The sequence below is a fragment of the Tursiops truncatus genome, chromosome 3, assembly GCF_011762595.2.
Source record: "Tursiops truncatus isolate mTurTru1 chromosome 3, mTurTru1.mat.Y, whole genome shotgun sequence".
NCBI lineage: Eukaryota > Metazoa > Chordata > Mammalia > Artiodactyla > Delphinidae > Tursiops > Tursiops truncatus.
Genome location: NC_047036.1, coordinates 60898680 through 60916483, shown reverse-complemented (window position 1 = coordinate 60916483; position 17804 = coordinate 60898680). Strand labels below are relative to the sequence as shown.

The following is a 17804-nucleotide window of genomic DNA, read 5'->3' as shown; positions in this document are numbered from 1 at the left end:
TCTCTAGTTGCATCCATGTAGCTGCAAATGGCACTGTCTCATTCTTTTTTTATGGCTGAGTAATATTCCATTGTATAATATGTACCACATCTTCTTTATCCATTCATCTGTCGATGGATATTTAGGTTGCTTCCATGTCTTGGCTGTTGTAAATAGTGCTGCTCTGAACATTGGGGTGCATGTGTCTTTTCGAGTTAGAATTTTCTCCCGATATGTGCCCAGGAGTGGGATTGCTGGATCATATGGTAACTGTATTTTTTGTTTTTTAAGGAACCTCCATACTGTTTAACATAGTGGCTGTACCAGTTTACATTCCCACCAACAGTGTAAGAGTGTTCCCTTTTCTCCACAGCCTCTCCAGCATTTATTGTTTGTAGCCTTTTAAAAATAATTTTTTAAAATTAATTAAATTATTTTTGGCTGTGTTGGGTCTACTTTGCTGCGTGTGGGCTTTCTTTAATTGTAGCGAGCAGGGGTTACTGTTTGTTGACGTGTGCAGGCTTCTCATTGAAGTGGCTTCTCATTGCAGAGCACGGGCTCTAGGTGCATGGGCTTCAGTAGTTGTGGCACGTGGGCTCAGTAGTTGTGGCTCGCGGGCTCTAGAGCACAGGCTCAGTAGTTGTGGCTCACGGGCTTAGTTGTTCCGTGGCATGTGGGATCTTCCTAGACCAGGGCTCGAACCCGAGTCCCCTGCATTGGCAGGCAGATTCTTAACCACTGTTGCCTGTAGACTTTTTATGTGGCTGTTCTGACAGTTGTGAGGTGATACCTCATTGTAGTTTTGATTTACATTTCTGTAATCGTTAGCAATGTTGAGCATCTTTTCACGTGCTTTTTGGCCATCTGTATGTCTTCCTGGATAAATGTCTGTTTAGATCTTCTGCCCATTTTTTAATTGCAGTGTTTGTGGTTGTTTGTTTGTTTGTTTGTTTTGATATTGAGCTGTATGAGCTGCTTGTATATTTTGGAGGTTAATCCCTTGTTTATTGCATCATTTGCAAGTATTTTCTCCCAATTTGTAGGTTTTTTTTTGTTTTGTTTATGGTTTCCTTTGCTGTGCAAAAGCTTTTAAGTTTAATTCAGTCCCATTTGTTTATTTTTGTTTTTATTTTCATTGATCGAGGAGGTGGATCCAAAAATATATTGCTGCGATTTATGTCAAAGAGTGTTCTGTTTTCTTCTAAGAGTTTTATAGTTTCTGGTCTTACATTTAGGTCTTTAATCCATTTTGAGTTTATTTTTTGTGTATGGTGTTAGAGAATATTCTAATTTCATTCTTTTACATGTAGCTGTCTAGTTTTCCTAGCACCACTTATTGAAGAGCCTGTCTTTTTCTCCATTGTATATTCTCGCCTTGTTTGTCATAGATTAATTGTAGGTGCATGGGTTTATTTCTGGGCTTTCTATCCTGTTCCATTGATCTATAAGTCTGCCTTTGCACCAGTACCATACTGTTTTGATTACTGTAGCTTTATAGTATCATCATCTTTCTTTTTTAAATATTTGTGTTTACTACTATAAAGTTCCCTTTTAGAACAGCTTTTGCTCCATTTCATAAGTTTTGGTTTGATGCTTGTTTTTTCATTTGCTTCCAGATATTTTTAAATTTCATTTTTGCTTTCTTTGTTGACCTATTTTTTATTCAGGTGTGTGTTGTTTAATTTCCACATATTTGTGAAGTTTGCAGTTTATATCCTGTTCTTGTTTCTAGTTTCATAGTATCGTGGTCAGAAAAGATACTTAGTATGATTTTTTTTTTTTTTCAGTACGCGGGCCTCTCACTATTGTGGCCTCTCCCATTGCGGAGCATAGGCTCTGGATGCGCAGGCTCAGCGGCCATGGTTCACGGGCCCAGCCACTCTGCGGCATGTGGGATCTTCCCGGACAGGGGCACGAACCCGTGTCCCCTGCATCAGCAGGCGGACTCTCAACCACTGCGCCACCAGGGAAACCAGGTATGATTTTTTTTAAAAAAAAATTTATTTATTTTTGGCTGCTTTGGTTCTTCATTGCTGTGCGTGACTTTCTCTACTTGCGGTGAGCGGGTGCTACTCTTTGTTGTGGTGCGTGGGCTTCTCATTGTGGTGGCTTGTCTTATGGAGCATGGGCTCTAGGTACGCAGACTTCAGTAATTGCGGCACATGGGCTCAGTAATTGTGGCTCGGGGGCTCTAGAGTGCAGGTTCAGTAGTTGTGGTGCACAGGCTTACTTGCTCCACGGCATGTGGGATCTTCCCAGACCAGTGCTCAAACCCGTGTCCCCTTCATTGGCAGGCAGATTCTATTTTTAATATAAATCTATTTACTTATTTATTTATTTAATTTATTTATGGCTGCATTGGGTCTTTGTTGCTGTGCACAGGCTTTCTCTAGTTGCATTGAGTGGGGGATACTCTTCGTTGTGGTGCACAGGCTTCTCAATGCGGTAGCTTGTTGCAGAGCCTGGGCTCTAGGTGCGTGCTACGCGGGCTCAGTAGTTGTGGCTCGTGGGCTCTATAGTGCAGGCTCAGTAGTGACGCGTGGACTTAGTTGATCCATGGCATGTGGGATTTTCCCGGACCAGGGCTCGAACCCATGTCCCCTGAGTTTGCAGGCGGATTCTTAACCACTGTGCCACCTGGGAAACCCACTTGGTATGATTTTAATCATATTTGCAATTTCAGTGTTAAATTTGCCAAGACTTGTTTTGTGACCTAACGTATGATCTATCCTGGAGAATGTTTTGTGTACACTTGAGAAGAATGTGTATTCAACTGCTGTTGGATGGAATGTTCTGTATATGTCTGTTATGCCTATTGATAAACTATAATTCAGGTCCAGTGTTTCCTTGTTGATTTGTTAACTGGATGACGTGTTGAAAGTGGGGTATTGAAATCCCTTACTGTTATTGTATGTATAGTTGTATAATTTCTCCCTTAAGATCTGTTAGTATTTGCTTAATATATTTAAGTTCTCCAATTTGTGTGCATACATATTCAAAATTGTTATATCCTCTTGATGAATTGATCCCTTTATTATTATATAATGACCTTCTTTGTCTCTTGTTAGTTTTTGACTTAAAACCTGTTTCATCTGATATAAGTATGACTACTCTTGCTCTCTTTTGGTTTCCTGTTGCATTGACTATCTTTTTCTGTCTTCACTTTGAGTCTGTGTGTCTTTAAAGCTGAAGTGAGTCTTTTGTTGGCTGAATATACTTGCGTTTGTTTGTTTCCTAAAAATCTGTTTAGCCACTCTATGCCTTTCGAGTGGAGAACTTAGTCCATTTACATTTAAAGTAATTATTGATAGGAAAGAACTTACAAATGCCTTTTCCTTTCTTCCTTTTTGCTGTCTTTGTGATTTTCCGTACATCTTTTTCTTTGATTTCCTTCTCTTTATCATTGTGTATCTACTGTAGGTTTTTGTTTTGTGGTTACCATGAGGCTTACATAAAACATCCTATAGGTATAACAGTCTTTTTTAAACTGATAATAACTTAACTTCAACAGCACACAGAACTTTACCCTTTTACTACCCCCACATTTTGTTTCTGGTGTCACAATTTACATCATTTTATATTATGCTTCCATTAACAAATTATAATAGCTATAGTTGTTTTTAGTACTTTTGTCTTTTGTTTAGAGTCAAGTGATTAACACACTACCATATTACAGTAGTGTGCTGAATTTGACTATATATTTATCTTTACCAGTGTGTTTTATACTTTTCTCTGTTTTTCTGTTACTAATTAGTGAAATTACGAAAACTAATTTCTTGTTTCATTTCAACTTGAAGAACTCCTTTCAGCATTTTTGGTAAGGCAGATATAGTGGTGATGAACTCCCTCAGACTTTGCATGAATGGGAAAGTCTTTATTTTTCCTTCATTTCTGGAGGACAGCTTTCCCAGACCCTTGCTCTGTATACTTGTGCTTCACACTTGTTTCCTCTTGGGTTGGGGGGATTTTTCAGATTGTATGCCATGCTCTATCCTGCAAAGCCAGGCTGTGTGCTATCAGTGTTCTGTTTACTTTCTCTAGGGCAATGCTGATTGTTCAAGTTTGTGTGCTTTCTCCCAATCCTGCAGTCAGGCTGGCTTTCTGTACATTATCACTAAAAAGGCTCCCACCACCATCAGGGACATATGTAGATAGCCAGTCATGAGGTGTGAGTGAGGTGTGTGGAGCATTGGGAGGGCCTTTCGGCCAGTTGGGGGATCTACAGGTGAGGCCTCCCCAGCGGCTCCTTGGCAGCCTTCCTGATCAAGTTTGTGGAGCAGTTAATAGGATCCATGTTCCTGGTGCTGTCCTCCCAGCCACTCCCCAGCCCCTAGTTGCACAGCACACGTCAGTATTTTACCCTCTTGTATGTATTCAATCTTGGATTTTTTTTTTTGCTTCAGCAGTATACTGGAGCTTCTCTGCTGGACTCCCAGACTTCCACAAAGGTACTCTACTCCATGGGTGATTGTCTGAGTCACTGTTCTTTGGGGGAAAGATGTTAGAAAACTCTTTATTCTGCCATGCTGATGATGTCATTGCCTATTTTTATTTTTTATTGTGGTAAAGTACACATAATATAATACTTAACTATCTGAGCCATTTTGAAATGTACAGTGCAGTAGTGTTAAGTTCCTTCACATTGTTGTGTAACCAATCTCGAGAACTCTGATGATTTTAAAATAAGATTCCATTAAAACTTACTCCTTGAGTTTACTCAGTACTAATTTGTATGTCATCGTCTGTTACCCTTCATTTACTTCTTACTAACATGCAGGAATCTCCTCAGTGCTAATCTAAAGTCTACTATAACTTCCTTGAGATCAGGTACTATAATGTTCAATTTAAAAAATTGTGAGTATCCTTCTCAGTTCCTAACAGTGTCTCACAATGTATTCTATTTCCTTTGTCCTTCCTTATAAATTTTAGAAGCAGCTTGCCCATCTGTAGGAAATATTCCTGGGATTTTCATTAGTATTTGCCACCTGGGCCTGGAAGGTTTTTTTCAGAACATTTTAAACTATGAATTCAGCATTATTAATGTTTACAGGACTACTTATGTTATTTATTTGAGCTAGAGTGAGTTTGGGTAGTTTGTGATATTTGAGAAATTAGTCTACTGCGTTGAAGTTGTTAAATTTATGTTTGTAGAATTGTTTATAATATTCTTTTATTTTTTTCATGTCTATCCTTTTAATGTTTATAGGGTTTATAGTGATATCCCCTTTTTCATTCCTTTATTGCTAATTTGTGGGGTTTTTCTTCTTTTTTTTTTTTTTTGGTCAGTTTTGCTAGAGGTTTATCAATTTTATTGATCTTTTAAAAAACTCCAGATTTTGGTTTTACTGATTTTCTCCATTCAAATTCACTTTTTTCTCTGTCATCTTTATTCTGCTTTTGAGTTCATCCAGTGAGTTTTAAATTTTGATTACTGTATTTTTAATTCTAAAATTTCCATTTGGTTCTTCCATTTTATATATTGTGTTTCTTTGTGATACTTTCCATTTTAACATTTGTTTCAGGAGTGTTCAGAGTTGCCATTTGAGCAGTTTTATAATAGTTCTTCAGAGTCGTTGTCAGATAATTCCAGTGTTTGTATCATGTTGTCATTGTCATCTTTGAATATGTTTTCCCACGTGGGTTGAGGTTTTTGTATTTTTTCATATGCCAAGTAATTTCAGATTGAATTTCTGCACCTTTGTTGTATGACACTAAGAAGCTGTGTTAAAAGTCCTCTAGGGAATGTTGGTATTTTTATTTTAGTAAGCAGTTAACCTGGCATGTTCCAGCCTTTCTCCTGTGACTGTGGTTCCAATGTTGGTTCAGTTTTAAAGCCTTAGCTGTAGTATTTGAATTTGTACCCTGTGTGCCACTGAGTAGTTAGCCTTGGACCTGAGTGAAATTTTATCTGTTAGCTTAGTTCTCAGTGTCTTTAGTATGCTAATTAGGATAAGATCCATGCATATTCAGGTGAGAGGAGTGAGCTCAGGAGTTAATATAAAATTTTATGTGGCTCTTTTCCCCTTTCCACTATGTTTTTCAGTGCTTTCTGGTTCTTTGGGGCTCCTCCTTTTGGATCTCTGATTAGAAACCACGTATTTCCACAGTTGTTCCACCTCTGGTGCCAATTGATGGGAGGTACACAGAGGGAGAAAAAAAGATACAGGCTTTGGATCTACTATCTTGCTGCCTTAACTCCATCAAATGAAGAGGAAGTGTTTGTTTTCCTTTAGAGTTTTGGCTCCTGCAGTCTCCTGTTGTTAGCCTCTGTTGCTGCTGCCACCATTGCTATTGGCTATCTTGGAGTCTATGGTATGAGAGAATGGAGAAAAAGGAGCAAACCCTTCTACACCCCAGGGATGCTTCCATTTTCTCTGAACTTTAAGGGTTCCTTTTCTGACTCTTCTAGCCAGAAATTGAGAGCTTTTCCTGCATCTTTCTCTGTCTCCCTGACTGTGCTCATTTCTAGATTTGAAGCTGCATTGGATTTAGGCTGGGGGTGGGAGTTACTGGAGGAAAAAGAAATGCTGAGTTGGTAGTGTTTTGAATTTTCTTTTCCCCCCTACTTTTTCTCTGATCCTCAAATAGCTGCAGTATCCAAGTTTTATAGTGTTCACTTGGAGAGAAAGGGTATTGTGTGTTTAATCCATCTTACCCAAAATTGGACCCCTATTATGTTTTCTGAGAATTTATGTTCTGGGTATATACTCTTCATCAGATACTGATTTATAAGTATTTCCTTCAGTTTATGGCTTATCTTTTAATTCTCTTAACAGTGTTTTCTGAAGAGCAGAAATGTTAATTTTGATGAAGTACTGTGTCATGCTTTTGAAGCCATAACTAAGAAATCATTGCCTAATTCAGGGTCACAAAATTTTTTTCTATGTTTTATTCTAGAACTTTTATAGTTTTAGGTTTTACATTTATGTCTGTGATACATGTTGAATTTTGTATATGGAGTGAGATGCAGATTGAAGTTTATTTATTTGGGTATGTATGTCAAAATTTTAACACCACTTATTGAAAAGAAATCTTTTCTCCATTGACTGGCTTTATACCTTTGTAAAAAATTGGTTTCCGTGTGTGTGTGTGTGTGTGTGTGTGTGTGTGTGTGTGTGTAGTTCTATTTCTGGATTCCAAATTCTGTTACATTGTACTGTTTGTTTTTTCCCCCTGGTAAAATAAACATTACATACTATTTATCATTTTAGCCATTTGTAAGTGTACAATTCAGTGGCATTAAATACATTCACAATGTAGTATAATGATCACCGTTATCTATACCTCAAGCTTTTAAAAATTTTTTTTACCATTCTCAACATAAATTCTGTATCCATTAAACAATAACTCTCAATTCTCCCTTCCCAGACCCTGGTACCAGCCCCTGATACCAGCCGCTGGTAACTTTTATTCCACTTTTTCTCTATATGAATGTGTCTATTCTAAGTACTTCATATAAATAGAATCATACAATATTTGTCCTTCTGTGTCTGGCTTATATCAATGTAATGTTTTCAAAGTACATCATGTTGTAGAAATACAAACATTTCATTCCTTCTTATGGCTGAGTACTATTCCATTGCATGCCTATACTTAGAGGTCAATGAGCTTCTTGGATTTGTAGATTTATGTCTTTCATCAAAATTGGGACATTTTCAGCCATTATTTCTTCAAATATTCATTCTACGCTTTTCTCTTTTTCTTTACCTTCTGGGACTGTTACAGTTTGTATGTTGATCCACTTGACAGTGTTCTGCAGGTCCCTTAGGCTCTGTTTACTTTTTTTATCCTTTTTTCTTTCTGTTCCTCAAAGTTACTAATTTCAATTGTCCTATCTTCACTGCTTCTTTCTTCTGTCTGGTAAAATCTGCTTTTGAACCTCTCCAGTGAATTTTCCACTTCAGTTGTATTTTTCAGCCTCAGAATTTCTTTTGATTCCTTTTTATGTCTCTTGTTTTTATTGATATTCTCATTTTGTTCATATATTGTTTTCCTGTTTTTGACCGTGTCTTCCTTTTGCTCTTTGAGCCTCTGTAAAACAGTTTTGTTGTTTTTTTTAAGACAGTTTTTAAAAAGTCTTTGTCTAGTAAGTCAAATGTCTGGGCTTCCTCAGGGTCAGTTTCTGTCAGTTAATTTTGTTCCTTGGAATGAGCCATAGTTTCCTGATATTTTGTATGCCTGTGATTGTTTTTTAAACTGCACATTTGAATTTTTCAATATGTTAACTCTGGAAATCAGATTTTCCCTCTTACCGGGAATTTTTTGTCTTTTTTAATTCTTCAAAGGTGTTTCTGTGGTGGGGATTAGTTTGAGATGAAAGCTTCAAGGTCTCTTCAGGTCTTTCTTGAGCCTCTGTCTTTCCCTGGGCATGTGTGGTAGTTTACTAAACTCCTCTCAAATGGGGAAATGTCTCAAAAGGGGGAAAAGGTAAGGTGAAAAAAACTCAAATGTGTGCTGTTCCTTTAAATCTCCTGGAGGCAGTTTCTGTCAAGGTGGGTTGAAACAGTGGTGGCCAGACTCTGTGCTAGCCAAAATTTCCCATGGAAGCTACAAACTTTTGAATTTTATTTATTTTTTATACAGCACGTTCTTATTAGTCATCCATTGTATACACATCAGTGTATGCATGTCAATCCCAATCTCCCAATTCATCACACCCTCACCCCCCCGCCACTTTCCCCCCTTGGTGTCCATACATTTGTTCTCTACATTTGTGTCTCAATTTCTGCCCTGCAAACTGGTTCTTCTGTATCATTTTTCTATTTTCACATATATGTGTTAATATACGATATTTAATTTTCTTTTTCTGACCTATTTCACTCTGTATGACAGTCTCTAGATCCATCCACGTCTCTACAAATGACCCAATTTCGTTTCTTTTTAGGGCTGAGTAAATATTCCATTTTATATATGTACCACATTTTTTTTATCCATTTGTCTGTTGATGGATGTTTAGGTTGCTTCCATGACCTGGCTATTGTAAATAGTGCTGCAATGAATGTTGGGGTGCATGTGTCTTTTTGATTTATGGTTTTCTCTGGGTATATGCCCGGTAGTGGGATTGCTGGGTAATATGGTAATTCTATTTTCAGTGTTTTAAGGAATCTCCACACTGTTCTCTGTAGTGACTGTATCAGTTTACATTCCCACCAACGGTGCAAGAGGGTTCCCTTTTCTCCACACCCTTTCCAGCATTTGTTGTTTGTAGATTTTCTGATGATGCCCATTCTAACTGGTGTGAGCTGATACCTCATTGTAGTTTTGATTTGCATTTCTCTAATGATGAGTGATGTTGAGCATCTTTTCATGTGCTGCTTTGCCATCTGTATGTCTTCTTTGGAGAAATGTCTATTTAAGTCTTCTGTCCACTTTTTGATTGGGTTTGTTTTTTTAATATTGAGCTACATGAGCTGCTTATATATTTGGAAGATAAGCCCTTTGTCCGTTGATTCGTTTGCAAATATTTTCTCCCATGCTGAGGTTTGTCTTTTTGTCCTGTTTATGGTTTCCTTTGCTGTGCAAAAGCTTTGAAGTTTCATTAGGTCCCATTTATTTTTCTTTTAATTTCCATTACTCTAGGAGGTGGATCAAAAAAGAGCTTGCCGTGATTTATGTCAAAGAGTGTTCTTCCTTTGTTTTTCTCTAAGAATTTTATAGTGTCTGGTCTTATATTTAGGTTTTGAATCCATTTTGCGTTATTTATTTATTTATTCATTCATTCATTCATGCATGCAGTACGCGGGCCTCTTACTGTTGTGGCCTCTCCCGTTGCGGAGCACAGGCTCCAGACGTGCAGGCCCAGCGGCCATGGCTTATGGGCCCAGCTGGTCTGTGGCATGTGGGATCTTCCCAGACCGGGGCACGAACCTGTGTCCCCTGTATCGGCAGGTGGACTCTCAACCACTGTGCCACCAGGGAAGCCCATTTTGAGTTTATTTTTGTGTATGGTGTTAGGGAGTGTTCTAATCGCATTCTTTTACATGTAGCTTTCCAGTTTTCCCAGCACCACTTACTGAAGAGATTGTCTTTTTTTTCATTGTATATCCTTGCCTCCTTTATCAAAAATAAGGTGACCATAAGTGCGTGGGTTTATCTCTGGACTCTCTATCTTGTTCCATTGATCTATGTTTCTGTTTTTGTGCCAGTACCATATTGTCTTGATTACTGTAGCTTTGTAGTATAGTCTGAAGTCAGGGAGCCTGATTCCTTCAGCTCCGTTTTTTTTTCCCCTCAAGACTGCTTTGGCTATTCGGGGTCTTTTGTGTCTCTATACAAATTTTAAGATTTTTTTGTTCTGCCAGTGGTAGTTTGATAGGCATTGCATTGAATCTATAGATTGCTTTGGGTAATATAGTCATTTTTACAGTGTTGATTCTTCCAATCCAAGAACATGGTATATCTCTCCATCTGGTTGTATCACCTTTAATTTCTTTCATCAGTGTCTTATAGTTTTCTGCATACAGGTCTTTTGTTTCCTTAGGTAGGTTTATTCCTAGGAATTTTATTCTTTTTGTTGCAGTGGTAAATGGGAGTGTTTCCTTAATTTCTCTTTCAGATTTTTCATCATTAGTGTATAGCAATGCAGGAGATTTCTGTGAATTAATTTTGTATCCCGCTGCTTTACCAAATTCATTGATTAGCTCTAGTAGTTTTCTGGTAACATCTTTAGGATTCCCTATCTATAGTATCATGTCATCTGCAAACAGCGACAGCTTTACTTCTTCTTTTCCAATTTGTATTACTTGTGTATGTTTTTTTTTCTCTGATTGCTGTGGCTAACACTTCCAAAACTATGTTGAACAATAGTGGTGAGAGTGGACATCCTTGTCTTGTCCTGATCTTAGAGGAAACGCTTTCAGTTTTTCACCATTGAGACTGATGGTTGCCGTGGGTTTCTCTTATATGGCCTTTACTGTGTTGAGGTAGGTTCCCTCTGTGCCCACTTTCTGGAGAGTTTTTATCATACATGGGTGTTGAATTTTGTCAAAAGCTTTTTCTGCATCTGTTGAGATGATCATATGATTTTTATCCTTCAATTTGTTTGTATGGTGTATCACATTGATTGATTTGCGTATATTGAAGAATCCTTGCTTCCCAGGGACAAATCCCACTTGATCATGGTGTGTGATCCTTTTAATGTGTTGTTGGATTCTGTTTGCTAGTATTTTGTTGAGGATTTTTGCATCTATATTCATTAGTGATATTGGTCTGTAATTTTCTTTTTCTGTAGTATTTTTGTCTGGTTTTAGTATCAGAGTGAGGGTGGCCTCATAGAATGAGTTTGGGAGTGTTTTTTCCTCTGCAGTTTTTTGGAAGAGTTTGAGAAGAATGGGTGTTAGCTCTTCTCTAAATGTTTGATATAATTTACCTGTGAAGCCATCTGGTCCTGGACTTTTGTTTGTTGGAAGATTATTAATCACAGTTTCAATTTCATTACTTGTGATTGGTCTATTCATGTTTTCTGTTTCTTCCTGGTTCAGTCTTGGAAGGTTATACCTTTTAAAGAATTTGTCCATTTCTTCCAGGTTGTCCATTTTGTTGGCATAGAGTTGCTTGTTGTAGTCTCTTAGGATGCTTTCTGTTTCTACAGTATCTATTGTAACTTCTCCTTTTTCATTTCTAATTTTATTGATTTGAGTCCTCTTTCTTGATGAGTCTGGCTAAAGGGCTATCAATTTTGTTTATCTTCTCAAAGAACCAACTTTTAGTTTTATTGATATTGGCTATTGTTTTCTTTGTTTCTATTTCATTTATTTCTGCTCTGATCTTTATGATTTCTACTAACTTTGGGTTTTGTTTGTTCTTCTTTCTCTAGTTCCTTTAGGTGTAAGGTTAGATTTTTTTATTTGAGATTTGTCTTGTTTCTTGAGGTAGGCTTGTATTGCTATGAATTTCCCTGTTAGAACTGCTTTTGCTGCATCCCATAGGTTTTGGATTGTTGTGTTTTCATTGTCATTTGTCTGTAGGTATTGTTTGATTTCCTCAGTGATCCCTTGGTTATTTAGTAATGTATTGTTTAGCCTCCACGTGTCTGTGTTTTTTACATTTTTTTCCCTGTAATTGATTTCTAATCTCAGAGTGTTGTAGTAAGAAAAGGTGCTTGATATGGTTTCAGTTTTCTTAAATTTACTGCAGCTTAATTTGTGACCCAAGATGTGATCTATCCTGGAGAATGTTCTGTGCGCACTTGAGAAGAAAGTGTAATCTGCTGTTTTTGGATGTGTCCTATAAATACCAGTTAAATCTTTTTGGTCTATTGTGTCCTTTAAAGCTTGTGTTTCCTAAGTAAGTTTCTGTTTGGATGATCTGTCCATTAGTGTAAGTGAGGTGTTAAAATCCCCCACTCTTATTGTGTTACTGTCGATTTCCTCTTTTATAGCTGTTAGCAGGTGCCCTATGTATTGAGGTGCTCCTGTGTTGGGTGCAAATATATTTATAATTGTTACGTCTTCTTCTTGGATTGATCCCGTGATCATTATGTAGTGTCCTTCCTTGTCTCTTGTAACATTCTTTATTTTAATGTCTATTTTATCTGATATGAGTATTGCTACTCCAGCTTTCTTTTGATTTACTTTTGCATGGAATATCTTTTTCCATTCCCTCACTTTCGGTCTCTGTCCCTAGGTGTGAAGTGGGTCTCTTGTAGACAGCATGTATATGGATCTTTTTTTGTATACATTCAGCGAGCCTGTGTCTTTTGGTTGGAGCATTTAATCCATTCACGTTTAAGGTAATTATCTGTATGTATCTTTTTATTACCATTTTCTTAATTGTTACGGGTTTGTTTTTGTAGGTTCTTTTTTTGTCTTGTGTTTCCCACTTATAGAAGTTCCTGTAGCATTTGTTGTACAGCTGGTTTGGTGGTGCTGAATTCTCTTAGCTTATGCTTGTCTGTAAAGCTTTTTATTTCTCCATCGAATTTGACTGAGATCCCTGCCAGGTAGAGTAATCTTGGTTGTAGCTTCTTCCATTTTATCACTTTAAATACGTCATGCCACTCGCTTTTGGCTTGTAGAGTTTCTGCTGAGAAATCAGCTGTTAACCTTATGGGAGTTCCCTTATATGTTATTTGTCGTTTTTCCCTTGCTGCTTTCAATAATTTTTTTTTGTCTTTAATTTTTGTCAATTGATTATGTGTGTTTTGGCGTTTCTCCTTTGGTTAACCAGCCTGGGACTCTCTGCGCTTCCTGGACTTGGGTGGCCATTTCCTTTTCCATGTTAGGGAAGTTTTTCACTATAATCTCTTCAAATATTTTCTCTCTCTCTTCTCCTTCTGGGACCCTCTCCTTCTGTCCCCTTCTGGGACATTGTTGTGTTTAATGTTGTCCCAGAGGTCTCTTAGGCTGTCTTCATTTCTTTTTATTCTTTTTTCTTTATTCTGTTTTACAGCAGTGAATTCCACCATTCTGTCTTCCAGGTCACTTATCCGTTCTTCTGCCTCAGTTATTCTGCTATTGATTCCTTCTAGTGTAGTTTTCATTTAAGTTATTGTATTGTTCACCTGTGTTTGTTTGTTCTTTAATTCTTTTAGGTGTTTGTTGTTTAATTTTTGTAAGTCTTTGTTAAACATTTCTTGCATCTTCTCTATCTTTGCCTCCATTGTTTTTCTGAGGTCCTGTATCATTTTCACTCTCATTATTCTGAATTCTTTTTCTGGAAGGTTGCCTATCTCCACTTCATTTAGTTGTTTTTCTGGGCTTTTATCTTGTTCCTTCTTCTGGTACATAGCCCTCTCCTTTTTCATCCTTTCTGTCTTTCTGTGAATGTGGTTTTTGTTCCACAGGCTGCAGGTTTGTAGTTCTTCTTGCTTCTGCTGTCTGCCCTTTTGCTGCAGGCTTTTTAATAGATTTCAGAGTTCCAAAATAGTTCACACAGTTTCTACCAGTATAGTTGTCTAGGTGGAGAGATGGATTCTTAGTGCTTCCCACTCTTTCAGCTTTCTAAGGTTACTCTGATATACTCTTTTATAAAGTTTTTCTCAGCTGTTCTAAAAGGAAGCAAGGGAGGAATTGTTCTTCCCTGGACTAGTGCTTTAATGATCAGAAGAATGTTCCTTAGATCACAGTAATGAGGCAGTGGACAAACCCTCAAAGAATGTGGTAAATCAGAAGAATAAAATTTAGGCTACCAGGGAAGCCATGTTGCCTCACTTGAAGATTGTCCATCCAGGACTAAAATTTTGGTGTTCTTGGGTTGTTGTTTAACTTATCTTATATCCCCCTTTTCCTAGGGCTAGTCTGTTTTGGTTTTGTCTTCAAATGCGTGCAGACTCCAATTTGGGAATAGCACACTGAAGGCAACCTTCTTCTGACCCTTGGGAGTGTTCCTTCATCAAGTGCACTCAAAATGAATACAGAGAATCATGGGAGATCCTAGTTCTCTAAGAACTGTCCGTTAGATTGGGTAGCTGCGCATGACTAACATACCTTAGAGTGTATGGCCTTCTCTTATTGGTGTGTAGTACATTCTGCCTTGATCTTAAAGGGCAGCAATTTTATATGATTTCTTTTTGCATCTCTAGTGAATCTGTGACCAGTAATGTTTATTGAGTTCATGCATTGGTTGGGATACTTGTGGTAGGTTCTCTATAAGAATTTATTGCTACACCTTTATTTGAACCTAACAATCACATACTGAAATATATATATGAACTTTTACCGACATATGTAGTCCCTAGACCAGTGATTTCTCAACCCTTGCTACTCTTGAGAATAACCTGAGGAACTTTCCCCAAACCCTGATTTCTATGTTCTAACCATAGACATTATTTTAATAAATCTGGGGTGGAAACCAGGAATATATATTTTTCAGAAGCTACCCAGTAATTCTGATATGCAACCAGAGTAGAGAACCACAGCCCTTTGAGTACCTGTGGAAATCTAGTAGTCAAAATAGAGAATATGAGCAAATATAGAAAGAAGAACAAACAAAACCAAAGTTAGTAGAAGGAAAGAAATGAAAGAGATCAGAGAAAAACATAAATGAAATGAAGACTAAAAAGGAATAGAAAATACTAATGAAACTAAAAGCTGGTCATTTGAAAGATAAACAAAATTGATAAACCTTTAGCTAGACTTACAAGAAAAAAAGGGAGAAGGCCCAAATCAGTAAAATCGGAAATGAAAATGGATAATGCCATGTGCAGCAACATGGATGGACCTAGAGATTATCATACTAAGTGAAGTAAGTCAGAAAAACAAATACCATATGATATCACTTACACGTGGAATCTAAAATATGACACAAATGAACTTATCTATAAAATAGAAAGAGACTTACAGATATAGAGAACAGACTTGTGGTTGCCAAGGGGGAGAGGGGTTGGGGAGGGATGGATTGGGAGCTTGGGATTAGTAGATGCAAACTATTATGTGTAGAATGGATAAACAACAAGGTTTGACTGTATAGCATAGGGAATTATATTCCATATCCTGTGATAAACCATAATGGAAAAGAATATGAAAAAGCGTGTGTGTGTGTATAAAACTGAATCACTCTGGTGTACAGTAAAAATTACCACAACATTGTAAATCAACTATACCTCAATAAAATAAAAAAATGAATAAGAGGTTATAACCAACACCACAGAAATACAAAGCATCATAGGAGACTACTATGAGCACCAATTTATACAACAATAAAATGGACAATGTAGAAGAAATGGACACCTTCTTAGAAAGGTACAATCTCCCTGGACTGAACCAGGAAGAAATAGAAAATATGAACAGAACCATTACCAGTACTGAAATTGATTCAGTAAACTCCCAACAAAGAAAAGTCCAGGACCAGATGGCTTCACAGGTGAATTCTACCAAACATTTAAAGAATAGGTTTTGAAACTATTCAAAAAAATTGCAGTGTAAGGAACACTTCCAAACTCATTCTATGAGGCCACCATCACCCTCATACCAAAACCAAAGATATCACAAAAGGAGAAAATTACAGGCTAATATCACTGATGAAAATAGACACAAAAATACTCAACCAAATGTTAGCAAACTGAGTGCAACAGCACATTAAAATGATCATACACCATGATCAAGTGGTATTTATCCCAGGGATGCAAGTATTTTTCAGTATCCACAAGTCAATCAATGTGATACACCACATTAACAAATAGAGTAAAAGCCATATGATCATCTCAATAGATGCAGAAAAAGCTTTTGCTAAAATTCAACGTCCATTTATGATAAAAATTCTCCTAAACATGGGCCTAGAGGGAACATACCTCAACATAATAAAGGCCATATATGACAAACCCACAGCTAACATCATACTCAACCATGAAAAGCTGAAAGTATTCCCCCTAAGATCAGGAACAAGACAAGGATGCCCACTCTTGCCACTTTTAGTCAAAATAGTTTTGTAAGTCCTAGCCACAGCAATCAGAGAAGAAAAAGAAAGAAAAGGAGTCCAGATGGGAAAGGAAGAAGTAAAACTGTGCCTGTTTGCAGAGGACATGATACTATACATAGAAAATCCTAAAGATGCCACCAGAAAACTACGAGAGCTCATCAGTGAATTTGGTGAAGTTGCCTGATACAAAATTAATATACAGAAATATGTTGCATTTCTATAAACTAACAATGAACTATCAGGAAGAGAAATTAAGGAAATAATCCCATTTACCATCACATCATAAAGAATAAAATACCTAGAAATAAACCTATCTAAGGAGGCAAAAGACCTGTATTCTGAAAACTATAAGATGCTGATGAAAGAACTTGAAGACAGCACACACAGATGGAAAGATATACCGTGTTCTTGGATTGGAAGAATGAATATTATTAAAATGAGCCTACTTTCCAAGTCAATCTACAGACTGAATGCAATCCCTATCAAATTACTAATGGCATTTTTCACAGAACTGGAACAAAAAATTTTAAAGTATGGGAACACAAAAGACTGCAAATAGCCAAAACAATCTTAAAAAAGAAGAATGGAGCTGGAGAAATTACCCTTCCTGACTTCAGACTATACTACAAGCTGCAGTCATCAGAACAGTATGGTACAGACACAAAAATAGACACATAGATCAATGGAATAGGGTAGAAAGCCCAGAAATAAACCCATGCACTTATGGTCAATTAATCTACAACAAAGGAGGCAAGAATATACAGTGGAGAAAAGACTGTCTCTTCAATAAGTGGTGCTGGGAAAACTGGACAGCTACATGTAAAAGAATGAAATTAGAACATTCTCTAACACCATATACAAAAATAAAAATGGATTACAAACTTAAATGTAAGACTGGATACTATAAAACTCTTAGAGGAAAACACAGGCAGAACACTCTTTGACATAAATCATAGCAGTATTTTTTGGGATCTGTTTCCTAGAGTAATGGAAACAAAAGCAATAATAAACTGGACCTAATTAAACTTAAAAGCCTTTGTACAGCAAAGGAAACTATAAACAAAATGAAAATGCAACCTACGGAATGGGAGAAATATTTGCAAATGATGTGACCGAGAAGGGATTAATTTCCAAAATATAGAAACAGCTCATACAGCTCATTATCACAAAACTCAAACAACCCAATCAAAACCTAAATAGACATTTCTATAGAGAAGACATACTGATGGCCAAGAGGCACATGAAAAGATGCTCAACATTGCTAATGATTAGAGAAATGCAAATCAGAACTACAATGAGGTATTCCCTCATAGCAGTTAGAATGGCCATCATCCAAGTCTACAAATAATAAATGCTGGAGAGGATGGGGAGAAAAGGGAACCCTCCTACACTGTTGGTGAGAATGTAAATTGGTGCGGCCACTATGGATACAGTATGGAGGTTCCTTAAAAAACTAAAAATAGAGCTAC

General features: G+C 37.1%; 1 protein-coding gene across 1 annotated transcript in view; it reads left to right on the top strand.

The window, feature by feature from the left end:
- The first annotated feature begins 1820 nt into the window (after positions 1 to 1820).
- The window catches only part of WDR41 (WD repeat domain 41), a 61866-nt gene continuing 45882 nt past the window's right edge, over positions 1821 to 17804 (top strand). The window contains exon 1 of the mRNA XM_073802227.1: positions 1821 to 1955. Within this exon, the coding sequence (XP_073658328.1) occupies positions 1839 to 1955 (117 nt within the window). The 5' untranslated portion in view covers positions 1821 to 1838. The remainder of the gene's footprint in view (positions 1956 to 17804) is intronic.